Source organism: Prunus persica, chromosome G1, assembly GCF_000346465.2.
Source record: "Prunus persica cultivar Lovell chromosome G1, Prunus_persica_NCBIv2, whole genome shotgun sequence".
Lineage (NCBI taxonomy): Eukaryota > Viridiplantae > Streptophyta > Magnoliopsida > Rosales > Rosaceae > Prunus > Prunus persica.
The window spans coordinates 4,793,769-4,811,688 of record NC_034009.1 but is presented as its reverse complement, the minus strand read 5'-3'; the positions used below and the strand labels follow the sequence as shown (position 1 = coordinate 4,811,688).

The window sequence follows — 17,920 nt, the reverse complement described above, 5'->3', positions numbered from 1 at the left end:
GCCTGCTTGGACTTCAGATTATAATATTTTCAGAATCTTTCAAAAATCTATGGCAGTAAGTGACCTTTTAAGCCTATATGCTCTACATGATTGTGGTTGGAATTTTGAGACCTACCCCGCCAACCCCCTTAGCAAACTCGATCTGCATTCACTTTCATAAAATAAAAGTTTAGGAAATTGAGAAGGAAACTCCAAAGTTACAAACATAAGAGCTTCTCCAAAATGGTCATGTCTCAGAGAGGAGAGACAGAGACTTTCATGCAAGGGGAATAAAGAAACTTTCATGCAACAGGAATAGCACTATTAGCCGGTCGTTAAAAGAAAGTTTTTCTGCCTAGAGAGAGAACAAAAAGACTGCAAAATGTAAACCAAAATGCATCAGCAAATTAACTAACAGTAGAGTGTAAGCAATTCAATAATCAAAAGATGAAAGAGACCAAATTTAATACAAGCACATATATAAATAGTCAACATTAATCATAAAAGTTACCATTAATTCCAAAGAAAATTTCAATTTCTTGCTAACACAATTCCTAGATTTCATCATCATCAACTAACAGCATCATTGAAACAACTTGATGCTTCGAAAAAGAGAAGGAAACCAAAAAAACAAAAAAGAAAAAAAAGGAGAAGTTCAACAACTACATCGCATTGAAATCCCCCTCAAAGCAAGTACTACAATTTCAAGATGGGTTTTCAAGGATGGCATCACATTTTGGTGCCCAGTGCCCACCAACATATACAATTTCCTAATCACTATTAATTGGAATTTGGAAGCATAGCTAAAAACCTTTTCCCAAAAAAACCAAAGGCATTAGAAATGTTCAGATTTAGAACCTAACATTGCTGAGAAGATCTGGAACACTTCACCTCAGCCCCTTGCTTTCTGCAACAGAGGAGTGAAGGCATGGCAAGAGGAATTAGCAGCAGCATTGGACGCCAATTCCTTGCAAGAATCAAAACCAACTTCAGAAACCATCTTCAAGAACTCTTCCAATCCCAGCCGTCCAAACTTGCTCTCATCCCTCTCGAGAAATCTCAAGATCTCTTTGAAAAACCCAACCTCGCAAGGCAACACGAGGCCTCCGCTGCACCCGAACCCGAACTCTTCCTCGGCCTTCTTTAGTAATCCGACGAAAACCGGGAGGTTCACGAACCGGGCCTGGATCACGAACCGGATTCGCTCCGCTCCGACGTAGACAGCAAGAAAACCGGCGGGGATGCGCCGGTTCGAACCGGACGGGAAGGGGCCCGAGTCGTCGTAGGAGAGGGCGGAGCGGCGGCGGAGACTCGTTAGCTTCCAGCGCATCACGAGTTGTTTTAGCCGGACTATCTGGCGGATCTTCTCGACCTTTTTCATGGCGGTCGCCATTTGTTGCAGAGAGAGACGGAGAGAAAGAGCGCTGTGTAGTTTGGATTTGAGAAAGAGAGAGAGAGAGAGAGAGAGAGAGAGAGAGAGAGAGAGAGTGTGTGTGTGTGTAAAAGAAACTGAATAACCTTGAGTACGGGGATGGAGTCCGTGATTTGGAATGATTGTGTTTTATTTTTGTGGATTGACTAATTTGCCCTTTTGGATGTTCTTCATTACTTTAATTTAATAGCTAATTTTTATTATTATGAAAAAAAAAAGCTAATTTTTTTAATCTCGATATTACGGATTAATTATTATTTTTAATTGTTTTTGCTGTTGTATTTTTTGATCTTATGGTTACCTCTCTCTAATTATGTGACTAGTTACGGTATGGAAATCCGATTGTGTATGTTTTATAGGCATTGGTGGATGTATTGGTGGATAAAAGAGTGATGAACCTGTAACACTTTTATAGGCATGTAAGTCGGTTATTATCTCAATGAACCTTAATACTAGGCACATTATCATAGAAGAATATGTAGTATGTAAAACTTAAAATAGTTAGAAATATACATGGACGTAGAATCAATTTTCTTTTTTTGGAATATTAAAGGGAACGGAATATTTGACTTATCCGAATCTTAATCCGTTATCTTATCTCCTTCATTATTTACGCTAACATAAAGGGAGTGGAGTTAATTTAACGTAGCCACAAAAGAGTAAAAACTTTATCACCTTATCGACATGAAAATCATTCTTGTTTTGAAAGGAATGGAAGACTTGTTTTGAAACATTATGAAATTTATTTCAACCTAAAAAATGATGAAATTTATGGCTAAAGGGAAGAACTTGGGATTGAGGAGGGGCCTCCCTGGGTTTACCCTCTCTTAGCTAATGATTTGACATGATTCATTACTAAGTTAATATCTTGATGGAAGAAAAGAGCAATAGCTAGTAGGTCAATTTGAACTCCTTGAACAAAGCTAAGACGACCATGACTATGCTTGAAATGCAACACAAAAGTAATGGAAATGAAAAACTGTATTCGTATGCCCGCGTGGTTTCTGCTTGTAATGGAACTCTTTTTGTATAAAAATAAAAATAAAAGTATTTGAATGCCCAAAAAATAATGCAAACTTTTTTATACCACATTGTGTACCACCTCTCTAATAGAGGTAGAGCCCACCAATACAATAGAGCCCACCTTTATTAGAGAGATGGTACACAATATGATATAAAAATATGATAAACTTACCATTTTCCTAGATTTAAACATGCTTAACTAAAGTAATTTTTTAATCAAGTTGTGTATGTAGTTTGAATTATAATAAAAATAAGTTAGCAAAACCATTTGTTCTAGTGGCACATAGGTTTAAATTTTATAAACAATAGTTGTTCAATCAATACAATAAATACATTTATGGAATGTCTCACATTGGAAAGTTGAGAAATATATCAAGAGTTTATAAGGAGTTGAGCTACTCCCCTACTACCAACTAATTTTGAGGTGGAACCCCAACTTCTTTTAGACTATAAGGCCATCTCCAACCTATGAGGCCAAACTTAAAATATTCCAAATTTTAGCCAAATTCCTCTCCCAACCCAAGAAAAGTAAAGAGCTAAAATTTGGGAAAACCCATACTTGGGGCCAAATGCTAGTCCAGCTATTGCCTGGACTGGAAAACTTCTGAAGATTGACTCAGCCCATGTGCAAGGAGGAATCAATGGGGCGCCATGTGTCACGATGCTGGTGCTGCAAAAGCTATCGCGCGCTGGTATCTCAACATTTAAAAAAAAAAATTCTAACAATAACCCAAATCAACGATCCATATTAAATCCAAGCTATTTTAATGGTAAAAAAAGAAAGATCCAATGACAAAAATTTAAATTCAACCGTTAAAAAAATATTTTAAATTAATCTAAATCATATCCAACCCCAAAACTCACTCCAAACTCAATAAATACCCACCTATTTCTCGAATAAAATTATATTTATGAAATTTCAATTTTTAAAAGTCAAATTGTTTAAAAAATAAAGTTATTTTAAAAAGATCAAATGAAAAAAAGTTATACATGAAAAAAAAAAATTGGACTTAAATTATTCTGAAACAATTTAATAAAGTTGCAGACTTAAAATTTGAGTCTAAAGGGTTGGGAGAAAGAAATGGTTTGAGTCTGGTCAAAACCCAAACAGTTACTTTTTGAAGCGGGGAAATTTGGGTTTAGGACCAAATGGGTTGTAGAAGGCCTAATGTTGATTAAAAAAAATAATATAATATAAATTTTCAGTGTTCTCAATTTATAATGACAACATTTTATTTGGTCATATCTCATAAAAATTATTTAATATTGGGCCTCTTTAAAGAGTAAATTTTGGTCGCTATATGGCCTTTACGTGTGTGTGCTATGTAGCTTTTACTTGTGATCCTTCAAGGGGTTAGATAGTAGTGACCCTGTTTGGTACCCAATCCTACATCACTTGGCAATGAAATGTGATGTGCGGCCTTAGAGCATCTCTAGAAGACTCTCCAAAATTTACCCAAATTCTAGCTAAAGTAGCTAGAAAGCTAAAATAGCAAACCACTTAAAAGGTGGTTCCTCCAGCAATGCAGCAGAATTTGCAGCAACAATTCAAGTACTTTTAAATACTTTTCCCTAAACCCTTGTAGAAATTGTATCATATACAAACCCAAATACTTTCCCCTAAACCCAAATTGTAGAAATTGCAGAGGAACTTATTAATTTGAAGCACAAACCCAAACCTTTCCAAGCAAAAACCTAGAAACCCATATCAAATTTCAAACCTAGAAACCATATCAAATTTCAAACCTAGAAACCCATATACAAACCCATATACAAATTTCAACCCCAGAAACCCATGTACAAATTTCAAGTAATTAAAAGGGAATTTTCTAATCTCACATGAAACAGAGAAAATAGAGACTGCGACGGAGACTTTGACAGAGAGAATAGAGATGGCGATGGAGACTTTGACAGAGAGTATAGAGAGAAACAGAGAAACGATGGAGACTTTGAAGTTTTGGGTTTGAACGAGATGGCGAGCCTTGAATTTCTCTCTCCTCCTCTCTACATGTGGCGAGCTAAAATAGCGATCTCCAAAATGGCGAGAGAGATAGCGACTCTGCTAGAAGGCAGTTTTTCCTTCTTTTTCGCTAAAATAACTAGGGATACGGGAGTAGCGATTCTCCTAGAGATGCTCTTATACTTAGCATATTGGCTGGAAATCAATTTGGTATCAAGTTGGACAAAATAGAAAGACAGGAACTGTGCTGAAATACAGTCAGGTATCAAAATAGTGGTGTCCAATTCCACAATGCCTGGGAGAGGAAAAATTATGTGCCTTATATGCAAGGCTGGACCCAATTCTAGAGAAACACTCTCATGCAATGAGGATATCATTTTTTGCATTCCCGATCAATAACGCAACGATTTATGAGCTAACTTTTCTGCGTGTCATTGTATTATTGACTGAAGATGGCAAAACAGTGCTATTCCCGTTAAAAGAATTTTTTTTTTTTTTTTGCAAAAGTTGGCACTAATATTCATTCGAGATTAGAAAAGAAAGGGAGAATAATTACACAGTACACTCCACTCAAGTGAGAGTAGCCCACCCCACATCATAAAGTCCACATTTTTGCACTCAAATCTGGATCTAAAATACTAGCCAAACCTCTTTATGATTCTGCCCTCTAAGTGCATATTCCATTTCCAAAAGAAAGATGCATTTTAAGCTGAAAAAGCCCAAAAAAACCTGTCAGGGTTGGGCCCGAAGTAGACAATATCTTTATATAAAGAAAACACGAGCAAATTATCTTACTGGACGTTTGACAAAAAATGGTAATGTTATAGTCATTTTGTTCGGTCGAAAATCGAAATATAAGGCTGCTGCTGCAAACAAAAAGGATAATACGTGTAATTTACTTGAAAATAGTTGATATGACGTTTTAACCGGATATGCCGCTCTGGCCTACACTGACTGTCGAAGAAGTTAATGATTTTTTCTTCAATTTCACAACATCTCCTGAGATCCACAAATCTTTTATGTTAAAGCTAAAAAAGCTTCTGCATTTGCATTGGGATCGATTAGATTGGCGATTCTGAGATCATTTGGGAAGATGGGTGAGTGGTCTTGGCCTTCTGAAGCTCAGGTACTCTTTGATCCACTGAGATTTTATATGGGTTCTTTCTTTCTCCTCTCTTCTGCTCATGTAACAATCGTATTAGTGTTGTAAATAGTGTATGGGATAGTGCATTGTTGATCCACCAAATTCCAGTTTCTTGGTACTTGTATGTTGAATTGAAGTCATTAGTATATCAATGACAACATTAGCACTGTTTAGCTGACATGTTCTAGCTTTTGGAAGCAAGAACTGGGTTGTCATTGGTTCCTCAAAGGCAAGGGAACTAACTTTGCCTTAGAATTATCTTCACTGTGGGTTGAATTATTTGGATTATATAAAGCTTGGGTTTTATTTAGAAACTTGATGGGTATGTTAGCATGCATTGTTTTTGGCCTCTGTTTAATCATTTCGCAATGCCGTCTGGATCAAAGATATTATTTTGTATGCTAATTATATTTATGTATATTGTAGTTAAATGGAATTAGGCAGACAGTTTCAGAAATGGCTGGGAGAGGTATCGAAGACGTTCGGGTTGTAGTTTCTCCTTATCGAATTTGTCCATTAGGAGCTCATATTGATCACCAGGTTAGTTTTCGGTTTCTTTCGATGATATGCGCATGTCGACCTCTTGATGATCTAGTTTTCAGTAAAATTTTAAATTTTATTTGTTGTTCATCTAAAAAAGTTTGTTTCCATATGACCTTTTGATTACTAAGTCGCTGTTCATAGAATCGTATGTAACATTTTACCAGTGCATGTTATTGGTTAATTTGCTAGTTTCTATTAGGCTTTCTGTTAGATGCCAAACCTTGTTGTTTTCATTCTATTATTTTTTGGGTAATATGTCAAAAAGTTATGTTCACCTTTTTTAAATGGTTGCAGGGAGGGACTGTATCAGCTATGACAATTAATAAGGGAATACTTCTAGGTTTTGTTCCTTCCGGTGACACTCAGGTAACTATCAAATATAGTCTTTTAACGAGTCTAGAAAACCAGTGATGATGCCCAAAAATCTTGGTCAACTAGTTTTACTTTATACAGTATTTAATATGAAAAAATCACTCTAATTAACAAGTAATAGCAGACTGAGGTCAACTAATCATTTTCTTTGAAAGCATAGAGCCTTTTTCAGTTTTTTATTTATTTAAAATTGTTATTGAATGAACAAGAATAAAGAAGAATTTAAGAAGATGTGAAATCTCTGGAAATGCAACTTAATTAGGATGCGCAATCTCAAACCTTATATGAATTTGGGGGCTGCTGAGTGCGTACCTACAAGGTGCAATAATGTACAGCAATAAGGTTTAGGGTACATTGACCAGGGCAGCTTACCTTACCGGGTCTGCTCTTCCATTTTTTCATCTAAGAAATCCAGGAGTTTCCTTGATGCATCCATGGTTTGTTGACTGGGTATCAAATTCCCGAAGGTCGTCAAACATGGGTACTTTGCAATCTACTTGCACTTGTTGATGTAAAGAGGAGATTATTAAGCTTTCATCCCTGTCCTTTATTTCGGACAGCAGATTATGAGGTTGTTATCCATGTTTTAGTTACACCATAAACCTCTGAGGGATTTCTTCTTCTTGTTGTTGTTTTGTGTGCGTGTGTGTGTGTTTTCTCCTTTTGAAGTTTGAACTGCAATTAAGTTGTATTTGGTGCAAGCTTTTCACCTAGCTTGGTGGCTTTGCTCTTGCAATGGTTTTAATTCAGTTTGTTTCAGCACACACCACTTGTTCTTTGCTTTGTTTGACCTTATTCTTTGATTCCTAGCACCTACATCATATCTGTATTACATAAATTGTGGATCCCAACTATAGTTTGATTGAGTCTCTGAGACCTTCAATGAAAATTGAATAATTTTTCCGTACCTAAAGTCTCTGCCCCTCCCCTTCGTCTCTTATTGTGCGAGTGCCGTGGTTGAATGACCCATGGAGTATCTCACCATGACATATGTGTTTTTGGTTGCTCGAAGATGCTGTTGGATCATTATTGGTCATGAGAAAACCAAAATCTTCTGATTTTTATAATGCTTTGGGACTATGAATGATCCATAGAGTATCTCATTGTCAGATGCATGATTTTGTTTGCTCAGATATGAAGTTGAATCATTGTTTGTCATGAAGAATGAACTCTTGAAATTCTGTGAATGCATTGAAAATATGGGATTATTGAACAAAAACTTATACTAGAGAAACTTTTAAACTAAACTATGAAATTTGAACTTTAAGGTTAGTTTCCTCATATTCAATTCTGATTGTTACTTCCATTGTCATCTGCTTTCTGAGTCATTGAATTCTTGCTGTAGGTTATACTGCGTTCAGGACAGTTTAAAGGTGAAGCTAGGTTCAGGTGTGGGGTCTTTACTCCTGGTATTTCTTAATTTTATGCATTCTTTCGTTTATTTATTTCAAATCCATGCTTATTGAGTTGATACAGTTCTATCAAAACTAAAAAAAAAATTACATCTTTAAAAAAACATACCACTTTTTATATAACTTTTCAAGGGTAGCCAAATATTAGGTGTTTGGGCCTTTTGGTTTGTTGCGTAGGCCTTTGTTTTAGTGCATAGGCCTTCAGTTTGCTGCATGGACCCGATGCACCCAATCTTGAGTATTCCTATTTTATTTGTATCAACTTTTCTTAGTAAGTCATTATTTTACTTGCATTTCATTGTGTAATCATGTGGCATCTGGTGAATATTTCCTATTGGTTTTATAGAGTTGATGAAGTTCAATGCCCTAGGAAGAATGCAAATGATGGTTCCGAAATAGAAATAGATGAAGAAAGCGATTGGGGAAGTTATGCAAGAGGAGCCCTCTATGCATTACAGAGTGGGCAGAACTCTCTTGTCCAGGTTAGAGATGTGTCTTTAATGACCTTCTTCTCAATTCTTTACTTTTTCTTCTTCTTCTGATTAGTAAAATAAATGTTGATTTATTGAACATAATATTCCTTGCACTTCTTAATGACTATGATAACTTTTTACTAATTTTTTTTTTCTAAGAAAGATAAAGAAGTGACAGAGATGGGCATTTTTGTTGGAAACTTCTCTGCGTATAATCTGTTTTCTGATGGTTCTATGCCATCTTTCATTAAAGAGTTAATTATAAGATCAATTGTTTCACTTCTTGTAGGGTATCATAGGATATATAATAGGTCCTGAAGGTATGGACAGTTCAGGCCTGAGCTCCTCTGCTGCCGTAAGTTTGTCTAACTTGTTGTTTCCTTTCTTGTTAAATGATGACAATAAAAGATGATTGCATACAAAATATTCTCATTACGCCTAATATTCTCATTACGCCTTAGGTGCCACAATATATGAGTTTTGTGTCAAGAAATGCCATGTATTATTACTCTTTGTAAAATCTACAGAGTTTGATTTATTGCTTACTAGGGGTATTTCTTGTATACCTTTCTTGGACTAGATTTGCACCTTGCCTTTCTAGAAAATATTTACTACTAGTGTAGAAAGAAGAATGATGTGTTTTATATTTCTTTTTAGGTGAGAGAAGTAGTAAATTATTCCTATATTTAAGAGGTCAAACTTAGTCGACTGATTTTATCTTCCGTTTCAAGAAATTCATACACAAACAAAAACAAAAAGCACATACATTAACCAGTTTGCCATTCGTACTATTCTACACTGTTAGAGTTATACGAAAATGTAAGAAATTATGAAGCAGTGCAGAAGTGTTTATGAAATTTGTCCAAAAGGAGTAGTTTTCATAATTTAAAGGATAAAGATACAGTTGAAAATCCAACCCATTAGTAGCTACCATTATTTTTGGCCACCGAGGGTAGGTTATAATTCAGAAATTTGTAGATGAAGGCATGCTACCATGGCTGTTGAGACTTGGTGTGTGTTGCTTGGAATCAGTGTACACTTACAATTGAAGTGAAACTCTTTAAGTAAGAATTAGTCAAATGCGGTGCATGCTTAATTTTTATCAGTAAAACTATATTGTTTAAAGACTGTTTCTGTAGTATACATCTTGTGGAGCTTGTAATTTCCTTATGGAGGAGAGTTCCTCCCAGTGATATTCAACCCATTAATCATACAGTTACATGTTGACAGGTTGGCGTAGCTTACCTAATGGCTTTGGAAACTGCAAATAACTTAGCTGTGTCCCCTGAAGAGAATATTGAGTATGATCGGTAGGTTTCTTTAACATTTGAGGGGCCAATACGTTGGCCAACAATTAGTTTATACTTTGGCACACTCCTTCCTTAAGAGTAGACCTCTGTCCAGTCTAGAGGGTCCAATGCATGAAACTCAACTTATATTGGAAGGTTGCAATTACAGGCTTTCAAAATCAGGGTCACCTGTTTTTATACCATGATAATTTGCTGGTTTACTACCAGTTCCAAAAGCATAAACTGTTAGGATGTGGGCCAACAAGTAGTTTATATTCTATCAGATGTTGCTTTTTTTTATATATTTTTTATTATTATTTATTTATAATTTTAATACTTTTAAGCCCAGCATTGAGAACTGGTCTCCTTGTTTACTATCTTTGTACTGCTTTCTTTTTAATGAAAAGTTCTATTTATCATAAAAAAACTTCCCGTTTAATCAACTTGATATTCATTTATCACATAGGATACCACTAGTCTGTGTCTTTTTGCCCATCCTATTCTGGTACAGTTATTTTTGTTATATTTATATACAGGCCCTAATATAGAACTTTGCAAGTACCACTCTTCTACATGTCTTTCACTATCAAACCATTAATGGTTTTAATTTTGTGTTGTATGTAGGCTGATTGAAAATGAATTTTGGGGCCTGCGAAATGGGATATTGGATCAATCAGCCATATTGCTTTCAAGCTATGGTTGTCTATTGTGCATGAACTGCAAGGTAGTGCATGAAATGTCTGTACTTGATGCTCTTAAAAAAAATCTCTGGATTGACTTCATTTCTACTGCAGAGTCTGATTCTATTGCTGATATGTTGGTCATGTTTATTTCAGTTTTTGGTGCTTTCTAACTTTGAGGCATTCTGCATTACTGTTGACTTGTATGATCCAGCCATCTTCATGAATTGCTTAACTATTATGTTGAATTTCTGATGCATAGGTGATTTCTTATAAAAGCTCACATTTTGGCTGCTGCTTTCGTAATGATCTCGGTAGACAGATTTGTTTGTGTCTGATATCAGATTACATCATAAATTTTCTAGATTTCAGCAATGATTTCTAGTATTATACATAAAAGGCTTGAGCATATGATTTCAGAATTACAGGTTTAAATTGTGATTATAAATGGATGGACACACTATGAATCAGTCCACTTCCTTCAATTTGTAAGGTTGTACCAAAGAAAGCTATTTGCACTTTTTTTTTTTTTTTTTTAATAACTTCAACCGCAAGAACTTTGAAACAATTAACATTTGAAGTTTAGACTTCAATTTATACAATGGAAAAATTCGTACTATGTGACAGCTTGTAACAAAGAAAGCTGATTGAATAAATTCACATACTTCAACCTCAAGAATTGAGAAAATTAAATTTGAAGTTTATACATAAAATTATAAAATGGGAAGAGAAAATGGGGCGGGGTGGGTGGGTGGGTGGGTTAAAATTAAATTTGTCTACCTTGAAAGAGACAGGAAGACTTACCAAAGTTAATCCAAATTACCAATAAAAGAGAAGTTTTCAAAATATAATATGCCATCCTTATCAGTTAGTGCTTTTATTTGTCAGAATTTTTTTTTCCAGGTTGTGCATTTGCTATACTAGGAATTGGTCTGATATGGACTATTCATTTGCCCGATCTATTTCTTTTATGACCACATATAGCATATTCTGCTCTAATTTTGATTAATAGCAACATGATGTCTCATATATGTAGTTTGCACGTGTAGACTAAAGAACATAAGCTTATACACCCACCAAAACTGGGAGAGAACCACGAGACTGAGTGGCAGAAAGCATACAAAATATTATTGGCATTTTCAGGCTTGAAGCATAATTTGACTGTAAATCCTGGATATAATCGTCGAGTTGCAGAGTGTCAAGAGGCCGCGGCAGTTCTTTTGCAGTAAGATCCATTTCCCTTGTTACTGAGAACAACTGGCAAGAAAGAAATAGGCGTAGTTCTTTTCGTACTATTGTTAAAATGCCGCGTCCAACTCCAAATTTATCTTCCTCTTGTTTAGACTATGACGTCCTGGCTGACATTCTTTTTTCTCCTTTTGACCAGTGCATCCGGAGATGGTGCAGCAGAGCCACTCCTATCTAATGGCTAGTACCTTTACCTGACCTTTTGAGTTCAATATTCATTGATATTATTTGCGTGATGATATTGATTGACTTCCTTTTTCTCCTACAAGCAGTTGAGCCAGAAGCTTATCAAACTCACAAGGTAAGAAAATTTGTCTTGTGCTTTTGCAGTTTAGATCTTCTGGTTCATGGTGTGTGCACACACATACACACAAGTCCATTATTACATTGTATTTCAATGTCTTTGGAGCATAGGCATGTCCTTTTGGTTTGATATCTTGCAATTGTTCATATTGCTGGCGATCTGTGTTTCTCACAAGCTGGATTTGCCTCTTGAGGTTGATTCATTACCTTCCTTGCATTTATCGCTAACTTATGTTTCCTTGATTCTCCAACTGCAAACTTCCTTGTATTATCCAGAAATCTCTTTGATTATTTTCCACCCTGGTTATGCACTAAGGTAGAGGGCTTTAAGTAATATATTATACCAATCCACATCGCGGACACAGCCCTAAAATTGCCTCCTCGCTCCGACTCCAACTAACCCCACATTAAGATCATGGATCGCTATTATGGTCCATCGTAAGCTTCTATGTTGTTAGTAAGAGCAATTGTTCAACCCTATAATATCTCTACAGACCTTTTCACTCCATGATTGGAGGTAACATATGGCATAGCACCTACAGTGTTTCTTCATGGGTGGGAATGAGTATTGCATGCCACATGTAATTTTATGGAGAAAAAGGATTCTTTTACTCTAAGAAGTAGGATTTCATTCTTTCTATTAATACTTTCCTAGTCTTTGATAGGTTGGAAACTCCCTTACATATTTAGATTTTGTTTCTCTTTGGATCAACATGTATACTTTCTACCCTATGTTACTGTGTGTAAAAGTCATGCCCAGTGGTGTGCCTCAGAATGCTTACTTGGAGGCTTAAAAGAATTTGCAGTTTTATGAGGTCTTCTGGGAAAACTTCTTTCCTCATCTTTTTTACTCCAGGGTCTAGCTTCACTGGTTTAAACACACACACAAGAAGAAAAATAAAAAAAAACATTCATTCTTTGTAAAAGGGCCTCTCTTTTTCTTTGCATTTCGTGAATACTTAAAATAGTCTCAAATTTGTATATAAATATATATATGCACACACTGTTAGTCGATAATCATGAGAACAGTTTTTCTTGTCAACATAATATCAAGGGACTTAAATTCATTAAATTCATTGAAGGTATTTAGACATGAAAATGAAGCTTATATATCCTGTTATGATTTTATAAATATCTCTCTTTGCAGCACATATTAGAACCTAATTTAGCCAAGAGAGCAGAGCATTATTTCTCAGAAAATATGCGGGTTAGCAAAGGTATTACCATATTTGCATTGTCAATAATTTAAATTACATATGCATGTCATTCTAATTTCTACGTTATTCTTTGCTCTATTGATTTATAACTACTTAACGTAATTGGATTGTTTCAGGATTCGAAGCTTGGGCTTCAGGCAGGTTCGAAGATTTTGGAACGCTCATTTCAGAATCTGGCCTAAGTTCTATTCAGAACTATGAATGCGGTATGATTTACTTTCCTTTGTTCCGGTATGATTTACTTTCCATTGTTCATAGCTACTGAATGTTTTCCCAAAGCATCCTCCTGAATCTTCCCTGATCATGGTGCATAAAAGATGACAACACAAATTAATTGGTTGCGTTGGTTAACATTTAATTGAAATGATTAAAAGAATGAAACGTATTTCCCACTTATTAATATTAATAAGCATATGTCGGGCGATTTTGTAGGTAGTACCAATTATGGCTATGTTCTTTTTACTATTTTGTTGGTTGACCAAACTGTAGACAGTCTTCAGACCAAAAACAAAACTGTAGACAGTCACCTGATGCTGACAAAGTAGTTCTGTGATGTATGGATACTTAAACTAAGAAATAGGGTTTAATATTTCTTCGAGTGTAGTATAAACTAAGTCCTTTGTGCCAATTTTGATATATTTAACTGACGTTACCGAACCTTAAAAAGTTTCATGTATCATCCTTTATATGGCAAGTATCTTTTTCTCATGAGGGCAAGTAGGTATACCAGGATTAGATAATTCAAATGCTTCAATTCATTCTAGGTCCTCTACTGGTCAAAATAGCCTAGTTTTCTAATATTCTGTGTGGTCTGCATTGGGAGTCAATTGAATGACCCTTATCATTTGACTGTTGTCTCTTTTGAGCCTTGATGTCTTTTCTGCCCAAAAAAGCATAGGATCAGAGTGATCTGCTTCTGGTGGTATCTGTACTGACATGCCCATATACCTGATTATCCTGTATTCTTTCCATATAAATCACCATTAGAAATGACTTGGGCAATGCTTTCTCCTTGCTGGCTTTGAAATCATTTCAGCGGAAGTTTTACTACCAGTTACTTTATTTTCAACTTATTTTCCGAAAATTCATAAATTTGTCTTGATTATGTTGAAATTTTGACATCTGTGCAATTATAAAATTCCATAGAATTTCAACCTCTTGCTACCACCAAAATAATGACAATAGTTGAGAAAATGATATTTAGTTGTTTCAGTGACCTCAACTGCAAGCTAAGATTGGAGTTTGTAACATGGTCAATGGATTTTAACTTGATGTTGTAATTGTTTAAGGTTCTGAACCACTGATACAATTGCGCCAGATCCTTCTAAGGGCTCCTGGCGTATTTGGAGCACGGTTCAGTGGTGCAGGATTTAGAGGGTGCTGTGTTGCACTGGTAGATACTGATCATGCAGCTGAAGCTGCAACATTTGTCAGCGAAGAGTACAACAAGGTCCAACCTGAGTTGGCAAGCCTGTTAAACCCAGACACAGCGGTTATGATATGCGAGGCTGGTGACTGTGCCCGTGTTATTTGACGACTGTTTATCAATTACTTTCATTTGTTCAATTGTTTCATTATTTCATTCATTGTTGTAAACCTTTGAACTCAACGTTCATTAGAACTAGCAAATACGAATATAGGATTTTGAGTATTCACAAGAAAGCTTATATATATATATATATGTGGAAAAGTGAAGGAGCTTCTGGTTGTATTGAACTCATATATATACACAGAAAACTTCAGTTGAGGAATCCCTCAAAAAATCATGTACACTAACCGTCTTACCAAGGTTATCATCACCACCACTTGAACCGCCCATGGTCACCACCACTGCCATAATCTCAATTATCATCACTCTTGGTGGTGGAACCAGGATTTCATGTGTGGGGAAGGGGGACAATACATGCCAAAGTAACCAAGAGAACCAAAACATCATATATATATAATTATCATTTTACTACTATGAAATTGTCCGAATTTTAGCCTTCGATACATAAAGTTTTTTTTTTCATCTCAGTCGCATGCATAATGTTTAATACATCTGCTAGTCAATCCCTCCGTTAAAACACTCATGGAAATTAATGTGTCCACATGGACACACACATATTGCTCCACATGGAATAAAAAATAAAAAATCTAATTAAAATAAAGATAAAGTAAAAGAACTCACAAATTATTTTAAAATAAAAAAATAAATTTATATAATGATAAATCTTTTTATATATAATTATTTTGTATTATAAATTATAAATTAATACCAAAATCATGACAAAAAAGAAGAAGAGGATATATACATTATAAAGTACCATAAGTTTTATAAAACATGGGAACAAAGTTAAGCATAAAGCATATAATAGTACTACAAAAAAAAAAAAAAAACTTATAAGTTAAGCATAAAGAATAATTTATATTTATAATTAAATTATCAAGGCTGCAAAAAAAGAAGCACTCATTATAAATTATCAAACAAGCATAGTTTAAGTTATATTTATAAATAATTTACAATAATTAATTACTATTTTTGAAACTAGTTCGGAAGTTAGGGTTCTTGGTTCGAGACTTGAATTTAGGGTTTGGAAGCTGAAATTTATTTTTGGAATACTAAAATAAATCTTAATATATTTTTGGGTACTTAAAATAATTTTATAGGATTTTTAAATAATGGAAACTATTTTAAAAATAATTTTTAAAGTTCACAAAAGACTTAAATAAAATTAAATACTATTTATCAAGTAATTTCTGAAATCTAATTAAAATATTGAAATACTGATTTTATACTAAGAAAATAATAATTAAAATTTTATTACTAATTAAAGTAATTAAATAAAATAAAAAAAGGGCAAAGCGCCTAGACGGGCGCCTAGCGCCTAGGGCGGCCGATGTTTCGAACACTTGCTTGGCAGACTGTTTTTCGAATACCAATGAAATCTGATTGTTGAAGATCTCTTGCTTCTTAATTACTTTGGAAGAATCGAGGTCCTTGGTCGGTGGACTGTTGCAGGCACCTGATGTTGACAGTGGATCAAGAGACTACGTGAGATTGATAGTCGGAAGTTGTTGACATTGTCGGTAGCAGCAGTCTTCCAACATTCATTTAAATGGACAAGAAGATGGTGCGGCGCTACTTCTTCAGTTGACTTGTATTGTTATCTTCTTCTGGTGTTCTGTATATAAATTCTGGCAGGTTTACTTTGAATTCTAAGGAAAGCTCATGGATGCTCTTGCACTTTCTCATCGTTTTCTACTTCAGCTAATCATTGAATGCGGGGACGAAAATCAGTCAGAGTCTGGACTCTCTCTCTCAGGGTTATGGAGGCAGTAGAGCAATAATTTGCAGTATTGCCTGCGATTGAAGGATAAAACAAGTGGCTGCTAGTTGATATGACTATGGCATCCATCCATCATCTTTCATCGGATTTGTTACATTTGTGGAGCAGTGCTTGGTTCTAGTATAAAAATGTTCCTATTTGATATTTCAGATTTATAGGAGGCAGTGTATCAATCTATTGCAAGTCTTTGAAGAAAATGTCTTGCATAGTTGGAAAGAGTCTATTTCCCCTCTCATTCTCTCAGAGTTTGTTTGTTTGTTTGTTCGGCTTGGTTCCTGGCATTACATGTTGCAACCCTTCTCCCATTGTTGCACTGATGGTATATAGGAACAATTACATGCTTCTTTCCATAGAATTTATAGAGTCAGGTTGAAGCAGAGTGTAAGGAAGATATCCTAAGGGGTTGGCACTTAGATTAGCTGGAAAAGGAGCTGTTTCTGCTGCTTTAGAAGTGGCTGAAAGTGCAGGATATATATGTATATAAATATAATATTTACAACTTTTTCATTTCCTAATCTACAATAAATTGGAAGACTCATTAAATTCAATAGAGAGAATAAATCAAAATTTCACAAAACCAAACAAACCATAGGTGGAGAGAAAACGATAAAAAATAAGAGAAAGTTTAACAAACCTTTAATTAAGTGAGTTAACTGAATTGAAACTTGAAAATATATTATATGGAGAATAAGAGAATAAAAAAAAAGTCACAAACATATGGTTGTAAGAGCAAGGAGGATGTTCACTGAAAAAAGAGAGACAGAGGTGAAAAAGTCGTTTGGTACACAGGCTTGGCTTGGACTAAATTTAGTACCATGTTTGTTTCATTTAATTCTAGTCTTAGATAGGATTGCTAATACGGGACCCACCAAAAACACCTCCTTAGGAGGGGACTACTAATCCCATGTAGAAAGGGAGGATTAGCTAGTCCTATGTTTACCAATGTATGAGATGCATATATTATATTGTAATACTAATAACATATATTACTATTATTATTATTATTACATACACATATACTATAATGTACATATATACATGTACATACACATATACAAGTATATATATATACACATATATACATATATAATATATACACATATACACATATATACATATATAATATATATAAATACATATAGATATATACACATATATTATTATTATAATATACTCATATACACATACATATTAATATTATAATAATAGTATACATGTATACATGTATATATGTAATATATATTATATTATATATTAATGTACATATACACACGTATATACATGTATATATATAAACACATATATATATATAATATAAATACATATAGATATATACACGTATATTATTATTATAATATACCCATATACACATGCATATTAATATTATAATAATAGCATACATGTATATATGTAATATATATATTATTATAATACATATATATAAGTATATATACATATATGTGTATATATTATACCATGTATGTATTATAATATACATATACACACGTATATAGAC

At 34.4% G+C, this 17,920-nt stretch overlaps 2 protein-coding genes across 3 annotated transcripts; one reads left to right on the top strand and one right to left on the bottom strand.

Moving 5' to 3' along the window:
• Nucleotides 461-1,666, bottom strand: LOC18790687 (auxin-responsive protein SAUR50). Its single transcript, XM_007226788.2, has one exon. The coding sequence runs from the start codon at nt 1,370-1,372 to the stop codon at nt 872-874; it is 501 nt and encodes a 166-aa protein (XP_007226850.2). The 5' UTR covers nt 1,373-1,666; the 3' UTR covers nt 461-871.
• Nucleotides 5,301-14,842, top strand: LOC18793197 (galacturonokinase). Of its 2 annotated transcripts, none has more exons than XM_020555666.1 (14): nt 5,301-5,520; nt 5,965-6,078; nt 6,376-6,447; nt 7,799-7,842; nt 8,212-8,347; nt 8,628-8,693; nt 9,569-9,648; nt 10,252-10,351; nt 11,357-11,532; nt 11,695-11,735; nt 11,828-11,856; nt 13,006-13,075; nt 13,192-13,281; nt 14,394-14,559. In XM_020555666.1, exons 1-14 carry the CDS (start codon nt 5,488-5,490, stop codon nt 14,447-14,449), a joined length of 1,107 nt encoding a protein of 368 aa, XP_020411255.1. In that variant the 5' UTR covers nt 5,301-5,487; the 3' UTR covers nt 14,450-14,559. The 2 variants fall into 2 exon arrangements, with proteins under 2 accessions (XP_020411255.1, XP_007227682.2); XM_007227620.2 differs by having other exon boundaries at nt 5,304-5,520; nt 14,365-14,842.

Excerpts from the sequence above, each read along its gene's own strand:
- LOC18793197 (XM_007227620.2), top strand. The coding sequence starts at position 5,488 with ATGGGTGAGTGGTCTTGGCCTTCTGAAGCTCAG. Across the intron at positions 5,521-5,964 it reads CTTGGCCTTCTGAAGCTCAG|TTAAATGGAATTAGGCAGAC; the intron begins GTACTCTTTGAT and ends TGTATATTGTAG. Across the intron at positions 10,352-11,356 it reads TATTGTGCATGAACTGCAAG|ACTAAAGAACATAAGCTTAT; the intron begins GTAGTGCATGAA and ends TTGCACGTGTAG.
- LOC18790687 (XM_007226788.2), bottom strand. The coding sequence starts at position 1,372 with ATGGCGACCGCCATGAAAAAGGTCGAGAAGATCCGCCAGATAGTCCGG.